Source organism: Schistocerca nitens, chromosome 3 (assembly GCF_023898315.1).
Source record: "Schistocerca nitens isolate TAMUIC-IGC-003100 chromosome 3, iqSchNite1.1, whole genome shotgun sequence".
Taxonomy (NCBI): Eukaryota; Metazoa; Arthropoda; class Insecta; order Orthoptera; family Acrididae; genus Schistocerca; species Schistocerca nitens.
Window position 1 is genome coordinate 544,686,515 of NC_064616.1, and position 23,991 is coordinate 544,710,505.

General features: G+C 40.3%; 1 protein-coding gene across 1 annotated transcript in view; it reads left to right on the forward strand.

Annotated features, from left to right (window-relative positions):
- The window catches only part of LOC126249326 (uncharacterized), a 29,556-nt gene extending 9,825 nt beyond the window's left edge, over nt 1-19,731 (forward strand). Inside the window, exons 3-4 of the mRNA XM_049950981.1 lie at nt 13,153-13,246; nt 19,112-19,731. Of these exons, the coding sequence (XP_049806938.1) occupies nt 13,153-13,246; nt 19,112-19,340 (323 nt within the window). The 3' untranslated portion in view covers nt 19,341-19,731. The remainder of the gene's footprint in view (nt 1-13,152; nt 13,247-19,111) is intronic.
- The last annotated feature ends 4,260 nt before the right edge of the window (nt 19,732-23,991 follow it).

Genomic DNA, 23,991 nt, shown 5'->3' on the forward strand with positions numbered 1-23,991 from the left:
TTGCAGATATGATGAGGAATTTGAATTCATTGCCAACCAAATCACCGGAGCATGTCTCTCACTAGATTAATACAGTAAGAAACGATAGTAACTTGTAACCAGGTACATGAGTGCTTTAACTAGAACAACTGTTTACGTACCAACCGTCTCTGTGTGTACACTTGTCTTTCTGGCTTCATAAATGAAATACATTACAAGGTATCCTTTTAATCTGGTTACATTATGTGCCACTAGATGTTTCGTTTTTTCCATCCCTATTGGGGTAATGTACCGGTCATCATATTTAGTTGTTGATATTAAATTTGAGACAACAGCTATTCAGTAACGGTGTTTCAGCATAGTCCAGTTTTCATTTCACTGTTGTCATACATTCGATATATTCACGAGACACCGAGCGAGGTGGCGCAGTGGTTAGCACACTGGACTCGCATTCGGGAGGACGACGGTTCAATCCCGTCTCCGGCCATCCAGGTTTAGGTTTTCCGTGATTTCCATAAATCGCTTCAAGCAAATGCCGGGATGGTTCCTTTGAAAGGGCACGGCCGATTTCCTTCCCCATCCTTCCCTCACCCGAGCTTGCGCTCCGTCTCTAATGACCTCGTTGTCGACGGGACGTTAAACACTAATCTCCTCCTCCTCCTCCTATTCACGAGACACATAACTTTATCATTCTGCGATGCGATCATTTCCGGAAATTGAGTTCAGAATTTACTTCCTAATCTACAACGAAATAATTATATGGGGCACAAAATCGGATTGGGCATGGCTGCGGAAAGGAACAATGTGAGGACTTTTCAATGAAACTATCCTAGTAGTTGTCTGTAACATTTTGCAAATACCATGGGAACCAGAAAAATGCATGCGCGGACGGGTATCTGATTTCAACTTCTCCTCAATACGTTTTCACTGACGGTCGTTTGAATTTATCTTGTATGTACGATACGGTAGTTGCAGAACACGCATGCGAATCTGCCAGGCCTTGCTCTAGAGGGAAATAGAAATACACAGCCTGACAAAAAAAAAAAAAAAGGTAATCGAACAGAAGAGGAGGAGCAAAGGTAATTAATTTTAATGAGTTGAGAGGGTATTTTACTTCAGCGATGTCAAAATTGAGTCAAATTTAGAAAACTTGGCAGTATGAGGCCACATATCGGTAAGATGCTGCACCGTCCCTGGCCTGGATGCGTACACTAATTCGGCCGAGACGAGTTCCATCATCTCCTGAGGCAAGATGGCCGGCAACTGTTGTAACTGGTACTTGATATCGTGGATTTTGGCTCTGAGACGGAGTTGACATATAAGCTGGGTCCCCAAATGTTCCATCGCAGACTGACATAAGGATCTTATTGGCTGCTGGACTACCTCCACATCTTGCAAACTGTTCATAGAGATAGGTGGCAAGTGTAGGCGAGTGTTGAAAAATGGCACCACGATACCGTGTCATGAGCGGTAACACATTAGAACGCAGGATGCACGTGTCGTACCGTTGCGCCTTCAGAGTTCGTCCAGTCACTACAATTCTAACAGCCGTGACATAAAGCTGTACCTGATGGCTCCCCCACACCATGACGCCAGGAATAACACCTCTGTGCCTCTCAAAAACACTGAAAGATTTAGGTCACCTTCATATTCAAGATAGACATCCGGGGTAGTGCACAGCGTGATTCGTCGCTGAATACAGCGAGATGACATTCATCAGCTCTTCATGCTTCCTGGCTAAGGCAACACTTGAAAAGCAGCTGTATGTGTTGTAGTGTTTACAACAGCTCACGCATTAGACAGTAACTCCCTTGTCCAGTTGCAGCTAGTTTACGTGTAATGGTCCGGTATGCAACAGAATGATGCAGGGAGTACATTACTTGCTCTCGGATGGTAGGCACAGATGTGAAGGTGTTCGATGTGCTTGACGTGCAGCGCGGTGTTCTTTCATTGTACTGGTCAGACGTCGTCAACCACAAACATGAAAAGTATGCGTGCCATCCCGTTACCATGCAGTCCAACATTTAGCCACTGCCACATCCGAAAACCCCACAAACCTGAATGTGGCATGTCGGTCAAATGAGGGCTCAACATGTATTTTAACCTCGGTCATGTGCTGATAATGCCGCATCAATGGCTACGCGGCACCTCCGTGTGCTTCACAGCGATCATTCAACGTCTGAGGCTGTTAATGCCCTTATATACCCTACCGATACAAGTGCTACACATGTTTACATGATGAAATCTCAACTAAATTACGACCATCCTTACGAGTAATAGTCCCGATAAGAAGGGAACTCCTTTATCTGACGATAATATTCGCTATTGCCGGTAATCCTGTTGGCTGTCACTATACTTCAGTCAGAACTGGTCCTCTTTTTCCACTCACTCGTCTACTATTTCTACGGGAAGATTGAGTATACTATCGCAGATTTGCAGTATGCTAATCCTACTTACGTACAATTGCTCTGACGACTCATCCTCTATTCATTTACTTTCTGATAAAAACTATACGGGCAACCCGATGAAATACGGCACTGATCACTAGTTATCACGAGAGGCTGACCCGCCAGTACGAAAGGACACATGAGTAATGTGTTTTCAGTACAGAAGCAGTAACAGTAGAATAAGTCGTTCCGGATAGCTTAGTGACTTTGAAAATAGACTAGTCGTTGGATATTATCTGAGTAACAAATCCATCAGTCACATTTAAACAGTCCTAAAGCTGCCCAATTCTACTGCTGATGCTGTGACTGAGGTGGAAACACGAAGAAACAGTCGCAGCTAAATCACGCTGAGATAGACCGTGTATGACGATGTATAGCTACCGTCGAGAATTGTGGATATTGGTTATGAGGATTCGCATGAAATCAGCAGATCGAATAGTTCGTGAGTTCGAAAGTACTGTCAGCAGTCGGTTTAGCGCAATGATTTTGCGCAGAGAGTTAAAAAGAATGGTGTACAGTGGTCGAGGAGCCACTCACAAGAAATAAATTTCTGTATGAATACCTGTTCTTTCGGACATGTCCGAAAGAACAGACACGATCGGTGACCATGAAGCTCTCTTAGAATGAAATTATGAAAAAAACGGAACCCTAAGCTGTCGACAGGCGTTGATATACATCAACGGGGACACTTAAAAATGTGTGCCTAAACTGGAACTCGAGATCTCCTGCATACATGGCAGATGCTCTATCCATCTGAGCCACCGAAGGCACAGAGGATAGTGCGACTGCAGGGATTTATTCCTTGCACGCTTCCCGTGAGACCGACATTCTCAACTTAATGTCCATACACTACACTCGTAGTGACCGTTCCCATTACCCTCATTACTCGCGGCAGACAATCTTACCGAGTCCCGTAAGAGTTCGGTCAAGGCGTGTGCATCCACCACAGAAGAAGGAGGTTAATGGCCGGTTAGCCTTAATTTATGAAGATGGTATATGTTCTTTCGAACATGCCCAAAATAACATATCTTTATATAGTTAAGGCTAACTGGCCATTAACCTTCTTCTTCTGTGCTGGATGCACACGCCTAGCCCGAACTCTTACGGGACTCGGTACGATGGTCTGCCTCGAGTAATGAGTGTAATGGGCAGGGGCACTGCGAATGTAGTGTTTAGACGTTAAGTTGGGAATGTGGGTCTCACGGGGAGCGTGCAAGGGATAAATTCCTGCAGTCGGACTATCCTCTGTGCCTTCGGTGGCTCAGATGGATAGAGCGCCTGCCATGTAAGCAGGTGATCCCGGGTTCAAGTTCCGGTCGAGGCACACATTTTCAACTGTTCCCGTTGATGTATATTATGCAAAGAATAAATCACTGCTGTCGCACTATCCTCTGTGCCCTCGATTTCTCAGAGAGATAGAGCGTCTGCCACGTAAACTGGATATCTCTGGTTAGAGTCCCAGTCGAGGCACACATTTTCAACTGTCCCAGTTGATGTACATCAATGCCTGTCGACAGCTTTTTGTCTCGATTTAATTATCATTTCACACATGTCTGTAGTCAGAGTTAAGCGACGCTTGAAGTTGGGTTATGGGCGATGCCGCTGGACAGTGGACTGCTGAAACGAATTATCTGAAGTAATAACTGACGCTATACTCTGTGGCAGTCCGACTGAAGGGTTTGGGTTTGGCTAATGTCCGGAGGACGTTGCCATCCATCATGAACAGTGCAAACAGTGAGGTAAAAACGAGGTGGTGTGGTGGTGTAGTGCTTTTTTTTATACGATTAGGTTGTTGTCCTCTTTTAGGACTTCGGAAAATTCTGAATGCAGATGCAATTGAATACCACGTTTTATATTACATAAAGCAGGGGAACAATTTGGGACATTAACCGTTTGTAGCAGCATGACACTGTAAGCTATCATAAAGCAGCAGCTGTAGGGGTATTGTTTGTGGACAATGATGTTCCTGAAATAGACTGGCTTGTTAAAAAACACATCCTGAACCCAATGGAATACTTTTGGAATGAGTTATAATGTCGAATTTGCTCCAGACACCAGTGTGCCGTATAGCCGTGTTCTCTGGTTTCGTGTCTTCAGAATGAATGGACTGCCAATCCCCCACACACACTTGGTGGTTGTTCCTTAGCTTTTTGTAATGTTATTTCGTTCCGAGTCCAGGTTTGATGTGACACTGATGTAATTCCGAAATACTCAGCCTATGAAAATGTGCACCTGTGTTGACTCGTTACTGGACGGTTCCGAGATGACTAACAGGAAACCAAGGAAGTACTGCTGTTGGGCAATTAGTCATTAGCAATTCTCTGAATCACTTGCTTATCTCAAGAAGTTCATACCCAAAGGTCACTTCCTTTAGCAAACACGTTTACCAACTTGTATTATATGGGCTTCCTGTGGGTCCTGCCGAAATACTTCTGAGCATTTTTCAGAGATACTAGCTGAGTGTTTCAGTACAAGCGACCTACGGGCTCCACACGTTCGTTATGCAATAACCAAATTTTCTTATGTATCTTTTACTCCATCTGTCCATTTACCTGCACAAGCCAAAATGTACTCGTTACATTCACTGTTTACAAGGGTCTAATACCTCTCTCTCCTCATCGTCCGTAGCCACGACCTTCGATGTACCCTCTCGTGACATTTTTGGACTACAGAACGCTATTCACATCACTTAGAAACATCAGGTTTTTAAGCACTAAAATTGGTTTACCGAGGAGACTGCACACAGAAATAAACCAACCTGTTACATAAAAAATAAAAGCTGTTTCTAAATTGTAGCCAGAGTTTTATAATATTCTGCTAGTATTCTTCACAGTAATAGTGCACGACTACAACAGAGAAGATAATGAATAATATAGTTGAGCTCTGTAGCGTCACATCTCGAACATGTCTTAGAACTCAACCAGTCCAATAATTGAGCATGTTAGCTACGTGGGGTTATGTAAAAGTACCCACTGAGGGCAAAACATTAGCGAAGGTAGCTCAGTCCTATCCTACAATTTGTTTATAATGTGTCACATATCTAAGTTTGCCATATGCTGGACTGTGTTGGTCTTGTGTAGTTAAGTGATGTGTTTGTGACGTTATGGAATGCTATTGGAGTGAAGGAAGAAGATAAGATCTTGTGCTTACACTTACTTTACTACTTTCTCAAGGCATCTAAGGTGCAGTTGCATTTAACGTCAAACAATCCTAAAAATATCTGATTTCCTCAAACCATAAGTCACTAAAGGTTTGTATAAAAAAATTTTTTTTGAGAATGCTGATGAGCAATATGATGATCAGGAATTGTGTGTCAGTGTAACTGTTCCTCTTGCCTAGAAAATACAGTTGGTGAAACTATCTTCAGTGATCAAATTGTAGCAATCTAATCTCGTTCTGACTGTCACCGTGTTACATTGCTACGTAACTTTCCTACTGGTGGTGGTATAGTTAATGTTATAACTCGACCTGGTGTGAAGATTACCGTCGCTTGTCATGTCCAACAGCTCCTGCAAGCTACCCTCTGTAGTAATTGTTTAACAAGTTCGTGTGGTCAGCGAAATTACTGGCCCCTGCGAATTATTGCCGAGTATTAATGATTTGTAGCGGGAGGGTTGAACCAACTGGTAAAGATTTGAATGCAACGGATAACACAATATTTTTTTAGAACTACTGCAGAAGGCACCTATGCAGGGCTTAATAGGGAGCATACAGCCATTATTTCCTTTCATAACCAAGCATTCAACTGTGGTACTGACTTTGATCTATTCTGTATGATGAAGGGAGGAAATAATTGATGTTTATTCAATACCGATGGCATTTCAATAATTAGCAGAGTGTCTGTTGGAATATACATCGTCACAACTGCTCTCTCTAGTTAACATGATTCACTTTCGCAAAGTTATATTGAAAGGGTGAGGGGACAACGGACCTGGCTTCAATGTAATTGTATGCAGGCACACAATTATACCTAAACCCATACTTATTGCAATCAATTACTTTAGGTCACGTAGAAAAAGCTCAGCAAAGACACTACAAGCGAACTCGGTCAGGGCAGAGGAGTATTTGCCTAAATATTTCAATTTTCTTTAAAACATACGCTGAAGAAAGGGTAGCAAGAGGAGCACTTTACTATGACTGCCAATTTTGGTTTAATCTTGCTTTCAGAAACAACACCACATTACTGAGCTGGTAGGAAGAACATTTACTATCATATGGCAGGAAAATTTTTCAAGTCTTTTTTCCATCAATGGGCATTAAAATCTGAACTTTCCTAGATAAAAGGGTTTAAACCGTGTTTTTTACCTATCGCACTTCATTATAGGCGAATCAAATAGTTACGAGGGGCACAAGAAACATTAAATATCACATCAATACTATTCCACACATGTGGCCAAGTAGCGGAAGCCAACGGAAATGCAAAAAATACGGACACGCAAGATTATTCCTTCTCTGTCTTACACTCACCCACTACCATATGATTATTCACTCGACTACTACACGTTTTCAGACCGAAACTGCAGTTTACCAATGTGGCGGTTGCTCCAATTGACCACGTGGCGGGAAAGCAAGTACACAAAGAAAACGTATGACAAATAAATAAAAAAATCCCTTAAAATATTACTGTAAGAGAAAAACCACATTAAAATACATTAAATGAGAGAACGCCTGTTAAGCACAGAGCAATAATACGACCGTGAGCTTAAGGCCCATGGTGATTGGCCTGACCACGGCACCAACGCAAAGTTCTAGTGAAATTTAACTATATTATGAAAATAAACTCCCTTATCGGGGTTTCGTTGTAATATCACACCTAATTGCAACATCTGGACCATATTGACAAGCAGGTTTGAGACACTCTAATACCTTTGTTAACATTACGAAAATCGATAGCTGCACCTCCACGTCTGTCCAGCGTCGCTACCCAGGAGCGAGTGGACTTCCAGACACCTCGCCTAACCGTTGTTCGTTCAAAATGTTGTGGAGGCGACGGTTCGCCAACCTAACAAAGCCAACACTCGTGCTTTCGCAACCTGTCTGACCTGATGTGCACATTATCTTTGTCAAACTTGGTCGTGTTTTGGGGGTTGGTACTAGCCTACCACAGAACCACAGCTTTCTGCTACTTCACATAATATGTCATTCATACAGTCAAAGGTCGCACAAGGGAAAGGATGCAAGGAAACGTGGCACACACGAAATAAAAAATCAATGAATAAATAAATAAACTCCGCTTGATCCATTCTCTACTGCTTGTTACCCACCGATATACTTCTGCAGAGTAAAAACACTCTCGCTATAATTCTCCTGTATCGGAATTTATTGAGAAAAATATGGAACGGGACAACAAGTTCCGTTTCAACATCGTCAGACTATTTAGCAACCAAGATGACGAAGGCATGTTGACTCACAGCAATCTTACAACAAATTTCCAATCTTAAAGAAGGTCAGCACAAACGAATCGCAGGAAACATTACATCATTTTCATAAGAGCAGTGTTGTTCGCAGTACGTACGAATGTCAAGGCAGACCACTGAAAGTTATAAGAAACATCCAAATAAAATTTAATTTACCCATTGAGATATATTAGTATATTTATTCCAAGAAACACATACCTTGGTTGGAAAATTACAGAGAAGATTATTGATTGTTCCTTTGATATACCGGTACTGCGTTTTTCATCCAAAAACCTTTCCAAAAGATCTCTAGGCACCAGATTGCGTAAGTAAAGGGTCTACAGTTTCCATTACTGCTAGTTGGACAATGCATTCATACTTAAACTCCTTCTGTTTCCCTTTAGCATCCTCATTTATATATATGCACCACGTCTCAACAGGAGGACACAAGCAGTGACCTAGTAACTGTCAGTAGAAATTGTGTGAAAATACATAGCCCATACTGCTCTCATCATATTGTGCAAATCATTGCAGTTGTTACGTCATTCTTACTGTACTGAATTTTTCGTAATTACAACACGCATTTTTTTGGGATGTACCCAAACATACGTCTTTAAAATCAGTAATATATTTCCTGTACAAATCTATTACCTTTGTATACACTCATGTTAAAAAATTCTTCTGGTTTCATTATTCTTCAGGAAGTAAATCCAAATGTTTCTTCATTACGCGTACCAAAACCACGGAAATTATGGTTATTTACAAAACACTTCGCAGCAGTCTCAGAAACAAGATCGGAGAACAAATAGGCCTTTCGCTACAAAGCATGGAAAACCATATACACCCTTCTAGAGCAGATAGTTATCAAAATAATACCTGCCAGAGCAGTCAATGAAATTCGTGAGAAGGCAAACTGTAAATGTATAAGACAAAGATGATGAAAACAAACGTAAATCGTTGACTCTAATATATATATATATATATATATATATATATATATATATATATATATATATATATATATATATATATTAGAGTCAACGATTTACGTTTGTTTTCATCATCATCATATATATATATATATATATATATATATATATATATTAGAGTCAACGATTTACGTTTGTTTTCATCATCTTTGTCTTATACATTTACAGTTTGCCTTCTCACGAATTTCATTGACTGCTCTGGCAGGTATTATTTTGATAACTATCTGCTCTAGAAGGGTGTATATGGTTTTCCATGCTTTGTAGCGAAAGGCCTATTTGTTCTCCGATCTTGTTTCTGAGACTGCTGCGAAGTGTTTTGTAAATAACCATAATTTCCGTGGTTTTGGTACGCGTAACGAAGAAACATTTGGATTTACTTCCTGGAGAATAATGAAACCAGAAGAATTTTTTAACATGAGTGTATACAAAGGAAATAGATTTGTACAGGAAATATATTACTGATTTTAAAGACGTATGTTTGGGTACATCCCAAAAAAATGCGTGTTGTAATTACGAAAAATTCAGTACAGTAAGAATGACGTAACAACTGCAATGATTTGCACAATATGATGAGAGCAGTATGGGCTATGTATTTTCACACAATTTCTACTTACAGTTACTAGGTCACTGCTTGTGTCCTCCTGTTGAGACGTGGTGCATATATATAAATTTTTGTTATTTCAAAAGTGTTAATACATTAATTCCAAAGTGACACAATATATTCAATGCCTTCATGGAAAAATGTTTTCGGAGGCCTACGGATGCATGACTGTACCCATGCGTGCACTCCTTCGTCCGAAGCATGTCGACGGCTACGACTGTCATTTTTCACGCACCAAAAATATGTAAATTGCATGAGGGGAAATGGGGACTGTGTGGAGGAAACAGCCATGGCATCACGTAGCCGGGTTCACAGTTTTCTTATGTGCCTTTTCTTTTACTGCACCATATATATCTTAATTATCATGAGAGTCCTTAGATTTCAATGAAATTAAGAATAAAGCTATTTTTTCATTAACTGCTCTGAGGTCACTTAAAATATTCGAAAGTCATATGGATACGTTATAACACTAGCCTGCCGTTACTCAAGCTAATGTGACCCACTGAGAGGATTTTGAAATTTTGACCGCATGTGTGTCTAACAGATAAAGGTATCGGACTGTAATTTTAAATATATTGCAGTTAACAGAAAAACGAAACAAGCTCTAAATTTGGGGTTAATGAAAGTAGTAAAATACATATGTGAATGAAAAACGCATGATCATTAGCCTAATTAGCCTCATTAATTTGGAAATATAAGTTTATTGAAGTTAATTTCATTAAAATTCCGTTTGAATAGATCACAGGATACAACGGACACAGGGCACTCTGAGTTGTGGGTAGCAGTAGTTACCAATAATGCACATACAAGTAATAATAGAAAGCAAACTCGTACCAAACTCACACTAATAACAGCTATACTCTATTATAGTTACTTGGATCAGTACTGAAATGTTAGTTGGTTGGTTGGTTGTTTGGGGGAAGAGACCAACCAGCGAGGTTGTCGGTCTCATAGGGTTAGGGAAGGATGGGGAAGGAAGTCGGCCGTGCCCTTTCAAAGGAACCATCCCGGCATTTGCCTGGAGCGATTTAGGGAAATCACGGAAAACCTCAATCAGGATGGCCGGACGCGGGATTGAACCGTCGTCCTTCCGAATGCGAGTCCAGTGTGCTAACCACTGCGCCACCTCGCTCGGTTGAAATGTTAGTGCCAGAAGTACAGAACTAAAATTGGCCAGGAGGGGCTTCTGACTTAACTGACCTATAAATACCACAATTAAAATAAATTATAACACGATCACACTCCAGAATGAAGCTGTGAGTACCGGGCGTGAGTCGTGCTTCGGTAGCTCAGTTGGTAGAGCACTTGCCCGCGAAAGGCAAAGGTCACGAGTTCGAGTCTCGGTCGGGCACACAGTTTTAATCTGCCAGGAAGTTTCATATCAGCGCACAATCCGCTGCAGAGTGAAAATCTCATTCTGGAAACATCCCCAAGGCTGTGGCTAAGCCATGTCTCCGCTATATCCTTTCTTTCAGGAGTGCTAGTTCTGCAAGGTTCGCAGAAGAGCTTCTGTAGAGTTTGGAAGGTAGGACACGAGATACTGGCAGAACTGAAGCTGTGAGTACCGGGCGTGAGTCGTGCTTCGGTAGCTCAGTTGGTAGAGCACTTGCCCGCGAAAGGCAAAGGTCCCGAGTTCGAGTCTCGGTCGGGCACACAGTTTTAATCTGCCAGGAAGTGTCATATCAGCGCACACTCCCCTGCAGAGTGAAAATCTCATTCTGGAAACATCCCCAAGGCTGTGGCTAAGCCATGTCTCCGCTATATCCTTTCTTTCAGGAGTGCTAGTTCTGCAAGGTTCGCAGAAGAGCTTCTGTAAAGTTTGGAAGGTAGGAGACGAGATACTGGCAGAATTGATGCTGTGAGTACCGGTCGTGAGTCGTGCTTCGGTAGCTCAGTTGGTAGAGCACTTGCCCGCGAAAGGCAAAGGTCCCGAGTTCGAGTCTCGGTCGGGCACACAGTTTTGATCTGCCAGGAAGTTTCACGATCACACTGTTAATACTTCCATTTACAGAAATATATCAGATATCCTTAGTAGTAATAATAGTCCATTTATCTTTTGAATATGTGAAGAACATGATGGGGATCCCTGAACTAGTATGGTGTGACTAGTCAAGCTCTAAGACTAATTCAGTAGCAAAGAATAATTTAAACAAAATTAACTCTCAGCTTCACTTTGAATAGTTTATATTTTTACTTTTTGACTTCATCGTTCATGACGATAATCAAGCCGCATTATATTTCAAATAAGTTTAACTTATGTACTGTTTTCATTATCTGTGAAGTAGGTATTTTAGACAGAACATTTACACAGTCTGGCACTGAATTTTTGCAAAACAATACCTTGCAATAAATTGAGGGCTCTTTAGCAAAATTATAACTAACTTCTACTTTTGTTAATACTTGCGCATTTGACAAACTTGACTAAATCACTAGTTCATTTGAAAGATGATACTCGGTTTTATAAACACTTTGGAGCAGACCCTAATAGGTTCATGATCAGAATGGAAGATATGGTTGTAAACATAGGCTTATAGCACTGGGATTATTATTAAAATCACTCACAGAAATTAACTGGTCCATGCTCTGATACATACCTTTATGTATGAAGTTTGTGGAGCTGTGGCGTAGTAGTAGTGTCAAACGACATGGCCTCTAACTGTACTCACGGCACTTGATGTGTGAATGCTCTTTAAAATTTCTTCTTGGGGACGGATATTAAACGTGTAAGAGCATGCAACGGCCAAATCCATATCCGAGGCCAAGTTCCTTGCGAAGCGGCTTCCAACTGCTTCCCTCGGCACCGTAGATGTGTACCGAGCAATGGCTAGCCATTGACTACGTACCGTTCACACCAAGGAGCTGCCCAGTTCGTCCGCCAAAACCACCTTTTACATAGCGCCAATCTACTTCCGTTGCGGAGGGACTTCCCTACATCTTTTATATTTTACAATACAAGTGCCCTAAGTGTAAACAACTTTCCAATAACATTGTTTTTATTTTAAATATACAAATATTATAAAATGTAATTATTTTAAGTATCATTTAGCTTTTTCCATACGTACCTGACAGACTTTAAATATCCTGTCACGAATCAATGACATTAACTAACACAGAATAAACACATCATAAATACAGACACAATGTTACATAATATAAACATACTTCTAATCGATATAAGTGTTACAATTTTTAGTTTAGCGCTTCATGGCAGATTTAAAATTTCTCCGAGGACATTCTTCTCATTTGTAAATATGATGCCATATAAAGTCACTGTTTTACACAGTGGGTACTACATGACCTACGTCTCTTATGACTTCCAACATGACACCGTAGGAGTACGTTAGAAATGCTAGTAGAAACTTTGTGAGTGATAGGTATAAAATTACGACGAGAAGTGTTTGCTTTACTAACTAGATGTAAAAACGTACCGAAGAAACAGTACTACAGATTTTACTTTGTTCGTACAATACAATGACCACTAGACCCGTTCAGCAGTAATGGTGAATGACAAAAAATATTACAAAGTCCTACACCTGTTACCTGCATAGAGTTATAGGTGATTTCTTTGGCATTAAGTGACTTTCCACTTAACTAACACGTTTGATTTTCACTAGGTAAGTATAAAATCGGAGAAATATCATGTAAAGCCACATTACTTTTTACAAATGTAGCTCTATTAATGCGCGGTATTATGGCAGTGCTATAAATGGCTGAATAGCATTCTTTTGTTTTGTTTCCAGCACTCCGAGGTGCAGAACAGCTCCCTATCGTTGACGATACTGCTCCATATTTTGATGACTTCCCAGGTGGCGAGTCCACAGATGCAGTTCCGTTGTGAGTATCCTCATGGTAACACTCATCGCTGGCGCAGTTCTGATTACGTTCGAGCAAGCCCTGCATTCAAAGTGCCGTCATATGTTCTATGAGCCATGGGTACAGGCGAGTTACTGGGATATTCTTTTGAGTTCCTAGATGGTATGATTCACTTTCAACAGCACATGTTAACGAAAACACATTTATCTGTTTCAGCGATTTGGTAGAATCTGTGCAAGTAGTAGGAAGTAAACGAGTTTGTCCAACGATTAAGAACAATATTCGATGTCATATAACTCCTCAACCATGTACAGCAATTATAAAATGAATTAGGTACCCATGTGTGGTATCGTATCGCACATTTTGCTCTGCGCAAAAAATCGCAGTGTCGATCTACATATACATGGTGTCCTAAAAACGTTGCGACAGATTTCGAATGGTTGTAGAGAGTGGTTTGAGGAACAAATTGATGATGGGCACTTGTGTCAGGAAAGTCATTCTACGACGCTACAGAGCGTCGACGTTAAAGGTGCCGGCGCCTGCCACTAGACCTGCCTTCGCCAGCGAACGTGACTTTGTACGCTGACGGAGCATAGTCGGAATGTCTCGCAATTTTGTTTGCCATTCGGTTATCGCGGGTCATTGTCACTATGACCTGTGGAGAAGATGGAGCTAGCTACTGCGAAGACAGGACGTATTTCCTGTGAATGTGATTGTCTTCTGTCTTGGTAGATGACAGTTTCGGACAGTGATATTCATCTGAACTTTATTTCCGTACAGTATACCGAAAAACATTTGAGACTTTAGAGGGTTTTAGGAGAAAAATATACTACCGATGGAAACCCGTGTCCAAAACCGTTATTGTTGTATTCTCCAACACTTTATTGAACGTAACGTTTTCTACAATACAATAGCTGGCTATACAATAGGTGTAGAAGTCCGTCGATCTACCCGTAGATGTGGGTCTTCTCGGTCGGCTAGTACTTCGATCGGAGATGCAGTACAGCGGCTTCGGTGATATCTTCTTGGAGACTCTGCAACAGCGGTTGCCATTAGCAGCGGACGAAACCTGGTCTGCCTTCGACCGGCCGGGCCTATATAGTGAGCTGGAGCCAATAGAAACCCGGCGTAGGAATCCGTCGCCGGATATGTCGCGGCGACCTCTGCATGGAAAGATTCCTATTAATCGACTGGAATCTTCGTCGTGTTTACCTGATGTCTTCGCCAGTTTGGCTATTGGTTTGTTTCCCTCATAGCGTGGCTGTTATGCGGTGCTGCCTGCCATTTAGGGGAACCCGATGCAGACAGTACAGTTAACTACCAGAACAACATAACATTCCATTAGTAGGAGATAAGGCCTTTCTACGCAGCAGCTAGCTATGCCTTGTACACTGGTCATCGTGACAGTCAAAAACCATTGCGAGATGTTCCGCCTACAGTCCGTCAGCGTACATGGTGTCTGCTGGCGAACGGGAGGCCTAGTAGCAGGTTCCGGTGCATGTAACTTCGATGCCCTGTAGTGCCGTTGGACGACGTTCCCGGATACGGGTTCCTGTCGTCGATTTGTTCCTCAAAACAGCCTCTGCTACCCGTCGAAGTATTTCGCAATATTTCTTGGACATCATTACTCTGCAAACGACTGTGAAGTACGTGGCAGATGGTACGTCCCACTGTATCAGTTATTAAGACTTCCTCTCATTCTGTTCACGTATGGGAATCATGATTACTTAAACGATTCTTTACGTTGGGTAATTGGTCTATTCTTGTCTTTACAACGAATATTGGAGATATACGTAGGAACCTGTAATATGTTTCTAAATTAACTACTTAAAGTTAGTTCTAGAAATTTTATAAATTGTTTTCCGCAGTTCTAAAGGGAATAGAAATGAATAGGAGCTCTTCACAGATGTCTAGAATACATTAGCATAGACTCATTAAGTCATATTCACGATGAACTTTATGATGTGGAACGTGCCAACTGAGCAAGTAGCAAAAAATTTATTTGATTACATGCTTGTGTTTACAGGTATTTTACGCATAAATTACTAATTATTGACATTTTCTGTCTATGAAACATCATATTTCCATTGGTGTACCAACAAGGAGTTTCATAGCTCTACATTTCGCCCCTACCAGCGCCGAAGTTATAGACTGTGCAAATTGGGCAGATCGGTATTGTTCTTCTAGTGTTGTTGTTATGAATGTCTCTGTAACTCCCAGATTTATGAGGACTCTTGATAAGTTACATAAGTAAATGAAAGTAGAATGAGCTTGTGGGTAATATTCGCAGCTGCTTAAAGGGATGCCAGCAAAAAGAGAATGTTACCTTCAACAGAATTGTGGAGTATGATATAAGGAGGGTCCGCGTTCGATGTTTATTGACATTTGTGGAGTCACTTTTCGCTCAGAGAGGCCTAACAGCGACATATTTCAACACATCTTGGAAAAGTCTTGAATTAATTACGCATTCCATAGAAAATAGTACATATTACGGGCCCACAAACACTTATTGATTTGTAGGTGTCATTGACTACCCAACAGGAAACTTTAATTTTCAGACACATGTTGTAGAGCAGTCTGAAACACTGCGTTGACGAACAACCGCTGTATTCCATTAATAATGAAATCGAAAACTGTGATTAAGTTTCTGTATCAGCTGCAGAATATTTCAGAAGCAATAAAAATTTTTGCCAGATCAGACCTCGAGCAGGGATTTAAGACACCAGAGATTTCGGCCGCTCGTGCAGGTGTTAGCCGAAGTAGCTAAGGCTGGTGACAAGCGGGGAATACGGGTTGTAGTCCCAGTCTGGCATCAATTTCCATTTCTTCTGAAATATTCTACAACTGATGCGAAATGACAATTATAATTTGAGACCTGACTCTTTTAGGATCGTAATAATATTCCATATTACAGAGGAGAGATTAGCAGCACTTGTAATTTCACTTAATACCTTCTGTATCGTTCCCTTAATTTGTATTTGCTTTCTCTTTTTAGCTGTTTCCGCTAGTTATTCAAAAGTAATGATCAAAAATTTCTGCTACACAGGAACTGTCTTTCAAGAAAAATTATATCATGTGCCATGGTTTTCTTCCATGTATCTTTTAACAATATTCCATACAGATCTGATTTTATTGTTTCATCATTCAGTATCAGACAGCAGACACATGCTCGAGCATTATAATAAAACATTTCTTAAAATAATACAGAACTGTTTATAGAAATAATTTCTTTTAGAAACACTATCAGTTCTTCCTATTTTTTCATTTGCAACATACTATGATACCTGTAGTACTCTGAGGCTTCTGTAATGACTTTCCAATGTTGCATTTAATTATCTTTCCACGAAAACTACACTCAGAATTGGATACAGATCTATTAAGAAATATTTCCTATTTAAATCTAGCATTGGGTTCATTGCGAACATCACTCCAGGTAATATTTTTTACTTTCTTTAAAATATTCACTTGTTTTGTAATAAATTAGCCCGTTTCTCAATTGCATATGGAGCTATGTTATGTAATGAGATTCACTGCACATCGTTATCTGGTAATCCGCTTACCACTAAAATTCCACGTGTTGTATGAATACATTATCTGTAAGGGTATTATTATCTTCAGCAAGTTGACCTGGGAAATTTATGACTAATTTGCAAGTGGCTGTAAGCACCACTAGATCACCTTCCGTGTCAGATTCCTTCGAGAAATCGACTCTTAAGTCACAACAAATCAATAATACCGTCATTCTGTGTGACAAACATCACAATGAGACATCAAAAACTTTTATCGATTTTTCGCAGTTACGCAGACAAACACAAATACATCATTTCCCAACATTAACTCACAATAACATATTTCTGTACACTGACCTTTACGTAATTCATTTATTTCCAAATTTATTATTTATATTTCTGTTTTATGAATGTGACAGCTCTTCCTCTACCGATGGTGTATCTACGTAAGTGTACAGCTAATTTATAACTACTTACGTACAAATTTTCAGTCCATGTCATTATATAGTTTTGAGACGAATGACAACAGTTTCTTTCCAAGTAATAAGACCATCCATACACCGTAACAAATCATTTTTTCTGTTTTTTTTATCTCCTTGTATTCTGATGATGCAGACTGATTTTACCTTTCACTCTATTTTTATAGTATTAACTAACAGTATCTATCGATTTAATTCAGATTGTTACTGTCTGTATTATCGCTGATGTTGACCTAACCCTTGTGTCTCACATCTTCCTACAGCAACTACTGGAACAGCACTAATATGATAATCGACATCCGTCTAAAGTAGCATCGTCAGCACCATGTTTACTCACGTAAGAGTAGAGATAATATGGGACTGGTCCGTGTACCACCAAACTTCCACAAAAGCCGTATTTCTGTGCTCAGCAGCAGCTTCGATTTTGTCTCGGTCACCTCTATTATGAATTTTCCGCTTTTAACCAGGTTATATCCAGGTTTCCCAACTATCAGTACTTGATAATCTTTGGAAAAATCCTTACACAATGGTGTAATCTTTCTGTTACCTGGATGAGATGCAACAAATGTAAGGAAATATGAATTTATATTACTATTTTCATAAGTTTCTTGTGTGTAAAATCCGACCTAATATTAGGAAAGTAGGCGCAGGTACAAAATGTACTCTTCGCGCAGTTTTAGCTTATTTGAAATGCCAATAACACTTACACTTACGTAATTACACTCATATAATATTTATAACAACAACAAACTCTTAAAACTAGTTCCTAATATCTTATTTATTTACTTACTTACGACAGTGGAATTCACTACGAACTCACGGGCTCAATATTGCCTCTGCTTTGGCGGCGTTCTTTTGGTAACATATCGGTCAGGTAGATGTATTCAGACCGGGAAGTGGGAACTGGAATGTAGATCATCGTCCACTTTCCACTAAGTAGTGACTGCAATGACTGGAAAGGATTTAAATATACGGGGTGGCTTTAACGAAGCTTTCACTACTTGTGATGTTCCCTGGGACAAACAAGAGATCGTAGGAGACTGAAACTTCGAGAAACATTTGTCAGGACACGCAGAAGAGAAATAAGGAATAAGCCACTGAGAAAGCCGCATTTTAATTTTCACATTATGTGATAACATTTGTAAATGGCTTACCATGAAAACGTTTCAGGTTGCAAACGGTTCTCAGTGTTATGACAATCTGCATCCACGACAGCACAGAACAGCACTACAGATACCATATCATAACTTTTCGCAGCACTTTTCGAACGGTGGAACTTATGATGTGAAACTCTCAGAACAACGCTCGTGCACTGCTTGTATATCGCACATTGCGCACTGCACTCTTAGTCATGGCAACAGGAACGCCTTCGACAGTTTGTTGCGCAATTGGCCATCGACCTCTCCCAAGAACAATTCTGAAAAGGCCACATAGTTCCCACTTCTAAATCATGTTCTTCAACCCCGGTGCGGAGAGCGGACTCCCCGGTTTTCCTTCAATAGTTCGACACTTGTGAAGAGCAGCAGCACTGTTACTGTTGTTTTGATAAAACAGCCTTACACGCAAAGCCCAGGTCAGCTTGTCCACACCCATGTTCACTGTCTGCAACTGTAACACACACTGATGCTTGTGTTTCAAAGTTACACTGCCGCATCGGTAAAGACGCCAGAGGGCAACACGTGACACTAACACTACTAACAACACAAATGCTGCAGAGCACAGTCTGAACATAATTCCTATAAAGTTTGGTATCCACAAAGTAAATGGTTTTCTGTTCACACTGACCCAAGTAGTGGAAGTTTAATCATAACTCTATCCATCTGTATACTATAAATATGATGCATACTCACTGTCACATTGATGGCAAATATTAATATAATTATTTGCTTATCATTCAGAAATGTACCCACATCAGATGAAACCACTGCAAGAAACACACTGGAAGCAAAGTACAATGAACCTGTCGATGGTTCAGATGTTTTGCAGAAGAGTGACTGTGCCCTGCCACCACCAGGATGCAAGTCAACTGGTTCTACATCTGAAGAGGTTGAGTTTCTCCAGATTACTACTCAGAAACCTTCGAAGATTACCTCTCCGTCTGTTGAAACTGATGGTACAACGTATTAGCATGTACATACATACATAGTAATTGGTTCCTTTTTCCTAGGAACTGCTTTTGTATATGTTGCGGCCATATCAATAATGTACTTGATTTTTATTTAAAGGATAAGTGTTATGGTGCAGATATTGATAATGAACAATAAATCCCAGCAGTCTCTCAACATTTGCGTGAAGTATATGGTACTGAATACGATTAAACACACACCACATTCTACTTTGGACTTATGGACAGAATGTACACAGTTGGGAAAATGAGATTGGCAGTTATCGACACGAATAAATATTAATCCATTAAATATACTGATGATTAATTCCAGTTGACGATTCTGCAGTCAGTTTGGTGGCTCTAGAACTTCATAACAATTGCAGCAAGCCACTGTTACTTAGGTTTCACACATTTGCTCTGTTTTTATAAGCACAAATACAATCATAATGTACGTATTTGATGACTTTAAATAAAAACTGTATGGTGAAAGAGAGAGATAATGTGTTTTACTTTGTACCTTATTAATTTCAGTTTGCTCAAAAAGTATCATTTCTCCCTCGGTGTTTTCCTTGATAATAACACATCCCCTTTATCAATCATGTTTTGGTTTTGCATATTTTATTCAGTTGAAAGATTTCTTGATGCCTTCAGCTCCCATTCTGTTTATATCGTGTACGATTGTACAGTTTAGGCCTTGGGCCATTTTAAACTATTTTATGGATGATTTTTAGTAATAAATTATGTCATGGGTGTCGTTGCTCCTGGAACCACAGGAGCAACCACATACATGACATAATTTACTACTAAAAAAATCAGCTATAAAATACCTGACAATGGCCTCAGGCCGAAATTGTATAATAGTACATGAAATAAAGAGAATGGCAACTGAAGGCATCAAGAAATCTTTCAAAAACTTCATTGCAACTGCGGATCCTATCGCACTGAAAATGATTTTACTTTCATTGCACTGGACACATGTATGAATGTAAAATATTTAGGAACATATCAAACATTAACAAAATATAATGATAAATTAAACAGTAAATTATGAAATGGAAATTTTAGTTAAATAATTATTGATAATAAACAACACCACGAAAATATTCTTCTTTATACGAACCTTAATAATTAGCAGGAAGACGTAGGATTTCAGCCTTTGTCGATCAGTGTGAACCGTTCACTCATATACCTCCACTATTTATTAGCAGTTATCTTCAAACCTTAGTTACTGATGAGCAACGACAGGAATACTGTGCCAGTTTTACGATAGTAGAAATAGAGATAGTTAGAAGGCAATCATAATGTACAGGGATAGTAGTGGCAGAATACAGGAGTGTATGACAAAAACTATTGCTGGTGTTACCTGTAGAACATTCTGTAGTGTTCTGTTCATAAAACGTGGTACTCAGACAACTGTGTCACAGTGAATGCATTCATTAGAGTTCTTTGGAATTATCTTGTCTCAAAACACGGTGAAAACCCTGTGTATAATACAAGGACCAAAAGTAGGCTCTGTAATGACTTCTAAGTATGACATTAGCACGAAAAGAAGTCAGATACGCCTGTATATAACATGTGCATACTGTGAGATTATAGTTTTATTGAATCATTTGTCACGGTCGTCGGCGATCCAATAGGGCTCAGGAGTTTGCACCCTCAGTTTTGAGTCTACAGTCATTAATTGAACTGAGCTTTATGGCAGACAGCGTTGGCAGCAATCATTTTTCAGCACTAACACGCCACACTGGGGAGTGTCCCACAGCTTCAGCCACTTAAACGTGGTCGCTTTGTGGGACTGCAGCAAGCCGGATAGATGTATCGACCGACTGTTGCACATGTCTGTCACAGTCTATCAGTGGTGTGTTGCTACTTTCAACAGTGGGCTCTGTAATATTCCCATACCTGTAGACCATATTCTGGATGTCTGTGTTGTGCGAGCGAGAGCGGCAGTGGCCATCCCAACATTTTCCAGGTACGACATCTGGGCACATGTCGCACCTGCTGTGTCACCAGGGACCATTAGGGACCGTCTGCTAGCAGCGGGACCAAGAACATACATGAATAATAGACAGGCTACCACAGACACCACAACACCGCCGATCATGAGTACTCTGGTGTCGTGAGAGTGTTGACGAGAGTAGGATCTGTACGTATGCGTGCAATGGACGTTCACGTGTAGGGAGTAGATCTGTTAAGCTACTTATTCCAGAGTGCATTCGTCGATGACACATGGGTCACACCCCAGGATTCATGGTGTGATGTGCGGCGGAGGAACATTTACAGTTCATATTCACATCTGTTGTTTCTATGGGATAAAGTAACCAGTACTCGCTATACAACACGGGTTTTCATCCCCGTGCTACTACCATTTCTTCGACAGGAAGGTAATGTGCTTTTTCTGTAGGATAATGCATATCCAAATACGGCTGTTGAGACTTACATGCTCTTCGTCGTGCACGACAACTACCATGGTAAACCAGATCAGCAGATAACTCTCCAATTGAAGATAAGTGGACATGATTATGCGGGAACTTACTCGTTCTCCAGGGACGGCAAGAACCACCGCCGAAATACAATAAAAGGCGCAATATGTTTGTGGACAATTTATCGCGGGATGCTATTCTGAAACTTTATGATCGTTAGTATACGACAACACACGCTTGCGTTTTTGATAGAGGAGGTTACGCTGAGACTGTTTTGGAACGCTTTACTGTGTTATGTGAGTTTCATTTTGTCTTAATTTGCTATCATATATTCCAACAATGATGACCTACCTGACACTTCACTTGAAAAATAAAGTGACTTAGTCTATATTTTCCTCTAGTGTATAATAGCGTTTCAGGGTGAATAAAGAATTTTCTGTAAGGAAGTTCCTTCTACAGCACTGTAGAGTATCTTTACGAATATTCTTTAAATTAATGTGTTAGGTTAAGAAACAGCCGCAAATTTTCGAAGCCGGTGTTATAGATAATGGTGAAAGAGAAAAAGTTTCCTATTTGTTACCACTTGATCAAACACAGCCTGGGGGCCGCTAAGATTGGCTTCTTGTCTTTGTAGCATTCGACCAGCCTGCTGAAGGAGCTGCCTCTATCACCATAGTAAATGAGTTTTGTTTGATTACCCAAGTTCCTCAGGCATTGGCGATAAAATGTCTCATTTCTGTTACTCCTATACAAACAATATCTCACTCACCGTATGTGCAAGAGCAGTACGGAACAAACATTAAATGATAAGTTAAGCACGAGTTAATTTGGTAAGAAAGACCTTAAGTCACGCATAAAGCCTCATATCTCATACTATGTGCAACTATATTACTCGGTTACTCTCGCTGTCAGAGACATCTCTTGGGGAATGTAATTTTACACCCATTTAGCACATATGACGATACTGAGAGGAGTACAGAGCATAGGAAAGGTGAATCAAGGAAGAACCAATCAATCAATTGAACATTAACTACGTAGGAACAACCTCTATAAATCCGAGATATCCAATACGTCACGAACAACCACGAGTTCAGTAAGTAAGTATGTAGTTAATTACATGATCAGCAAGGACTGTGGAATTTGGTGCTTTGAATGTTATTGAAAGAAATCGTGCCGGATATGTTTACCGTGCATATAGGGATTAGTAGTACTGAATGTAATTATTATCACGTAATTAAAGAGAGATACTACGAAAAGTCAGTGGAAGGACAGTCACTCCGCAAAGAAAAGCACTGTCATTCCAATAAAATCGACGTACTGAGAATTATACGCATGCAACAGTGTTTGTTAGACTTAATGAGTTGCACGGCCTCTAATAGAAACGACCTTTTTCTGTAAAGCCCAAGAACGATATCACATGGTGGACAGTGCCTCACACAGGATGGGCTCAAACTACAGGGCATGTCGCATACAAACTGGAAACCAACAGGACTTTCTTGAATATAAAGAAGAAAGAGTGCCGAAAGTGATCAGATAAAAAAATAGTAAGTGGATTTTGGGACTGAAAAGGGATAGTACAGTAAACCATTTAGGTTCGGTGCAGACAGGTGGAGCGAAACCACAGTGATACAGAAAAGCGAAGAGACTCTATATTTGTAGAACACTGTGAGACGCACCCACATGCCTTGCTCATACTGCGGCATCAAGCAGTCAGGCCTGCAAGATGAGTGATCTGCCAAGCGAGTGGATTCATTCTTATTTATCTAGTAACATGAGCTCTAGTACTCACAATTAAGTTACAAATTATTCTCCTGTTTGAATATTACGCAACGGAAACGGATAACGCACATCTGACTATTAGTAACTTACACAACTCTGACTGTTCACTACGCACTGGCAATACCACATTTTCTTTCTTACCCAACGGCTTTGACCAACACGTGGCCATAGCACTGAATATGAATGGCGCACACATTACAAATTCTGGATATCATGACAACATACTATTCGAAGGAAGAGGCCACCAATCTTTTTCATTTCATTATCTTTTTTATTCCGATAAATTCTATAAACTAAACACACCATTACATTTTCTACAACAATTACACATGAGAAACTCCGCCCGGTGGGCATGGCTTTACATTGGGGATTCTCTATCTTATGGTCTTGTAATTATCTAACACTACAGTGCACTTTCTGGATAGCATGGTGGATCTTTTGCTATATCTCACACATCGACTCTCACACC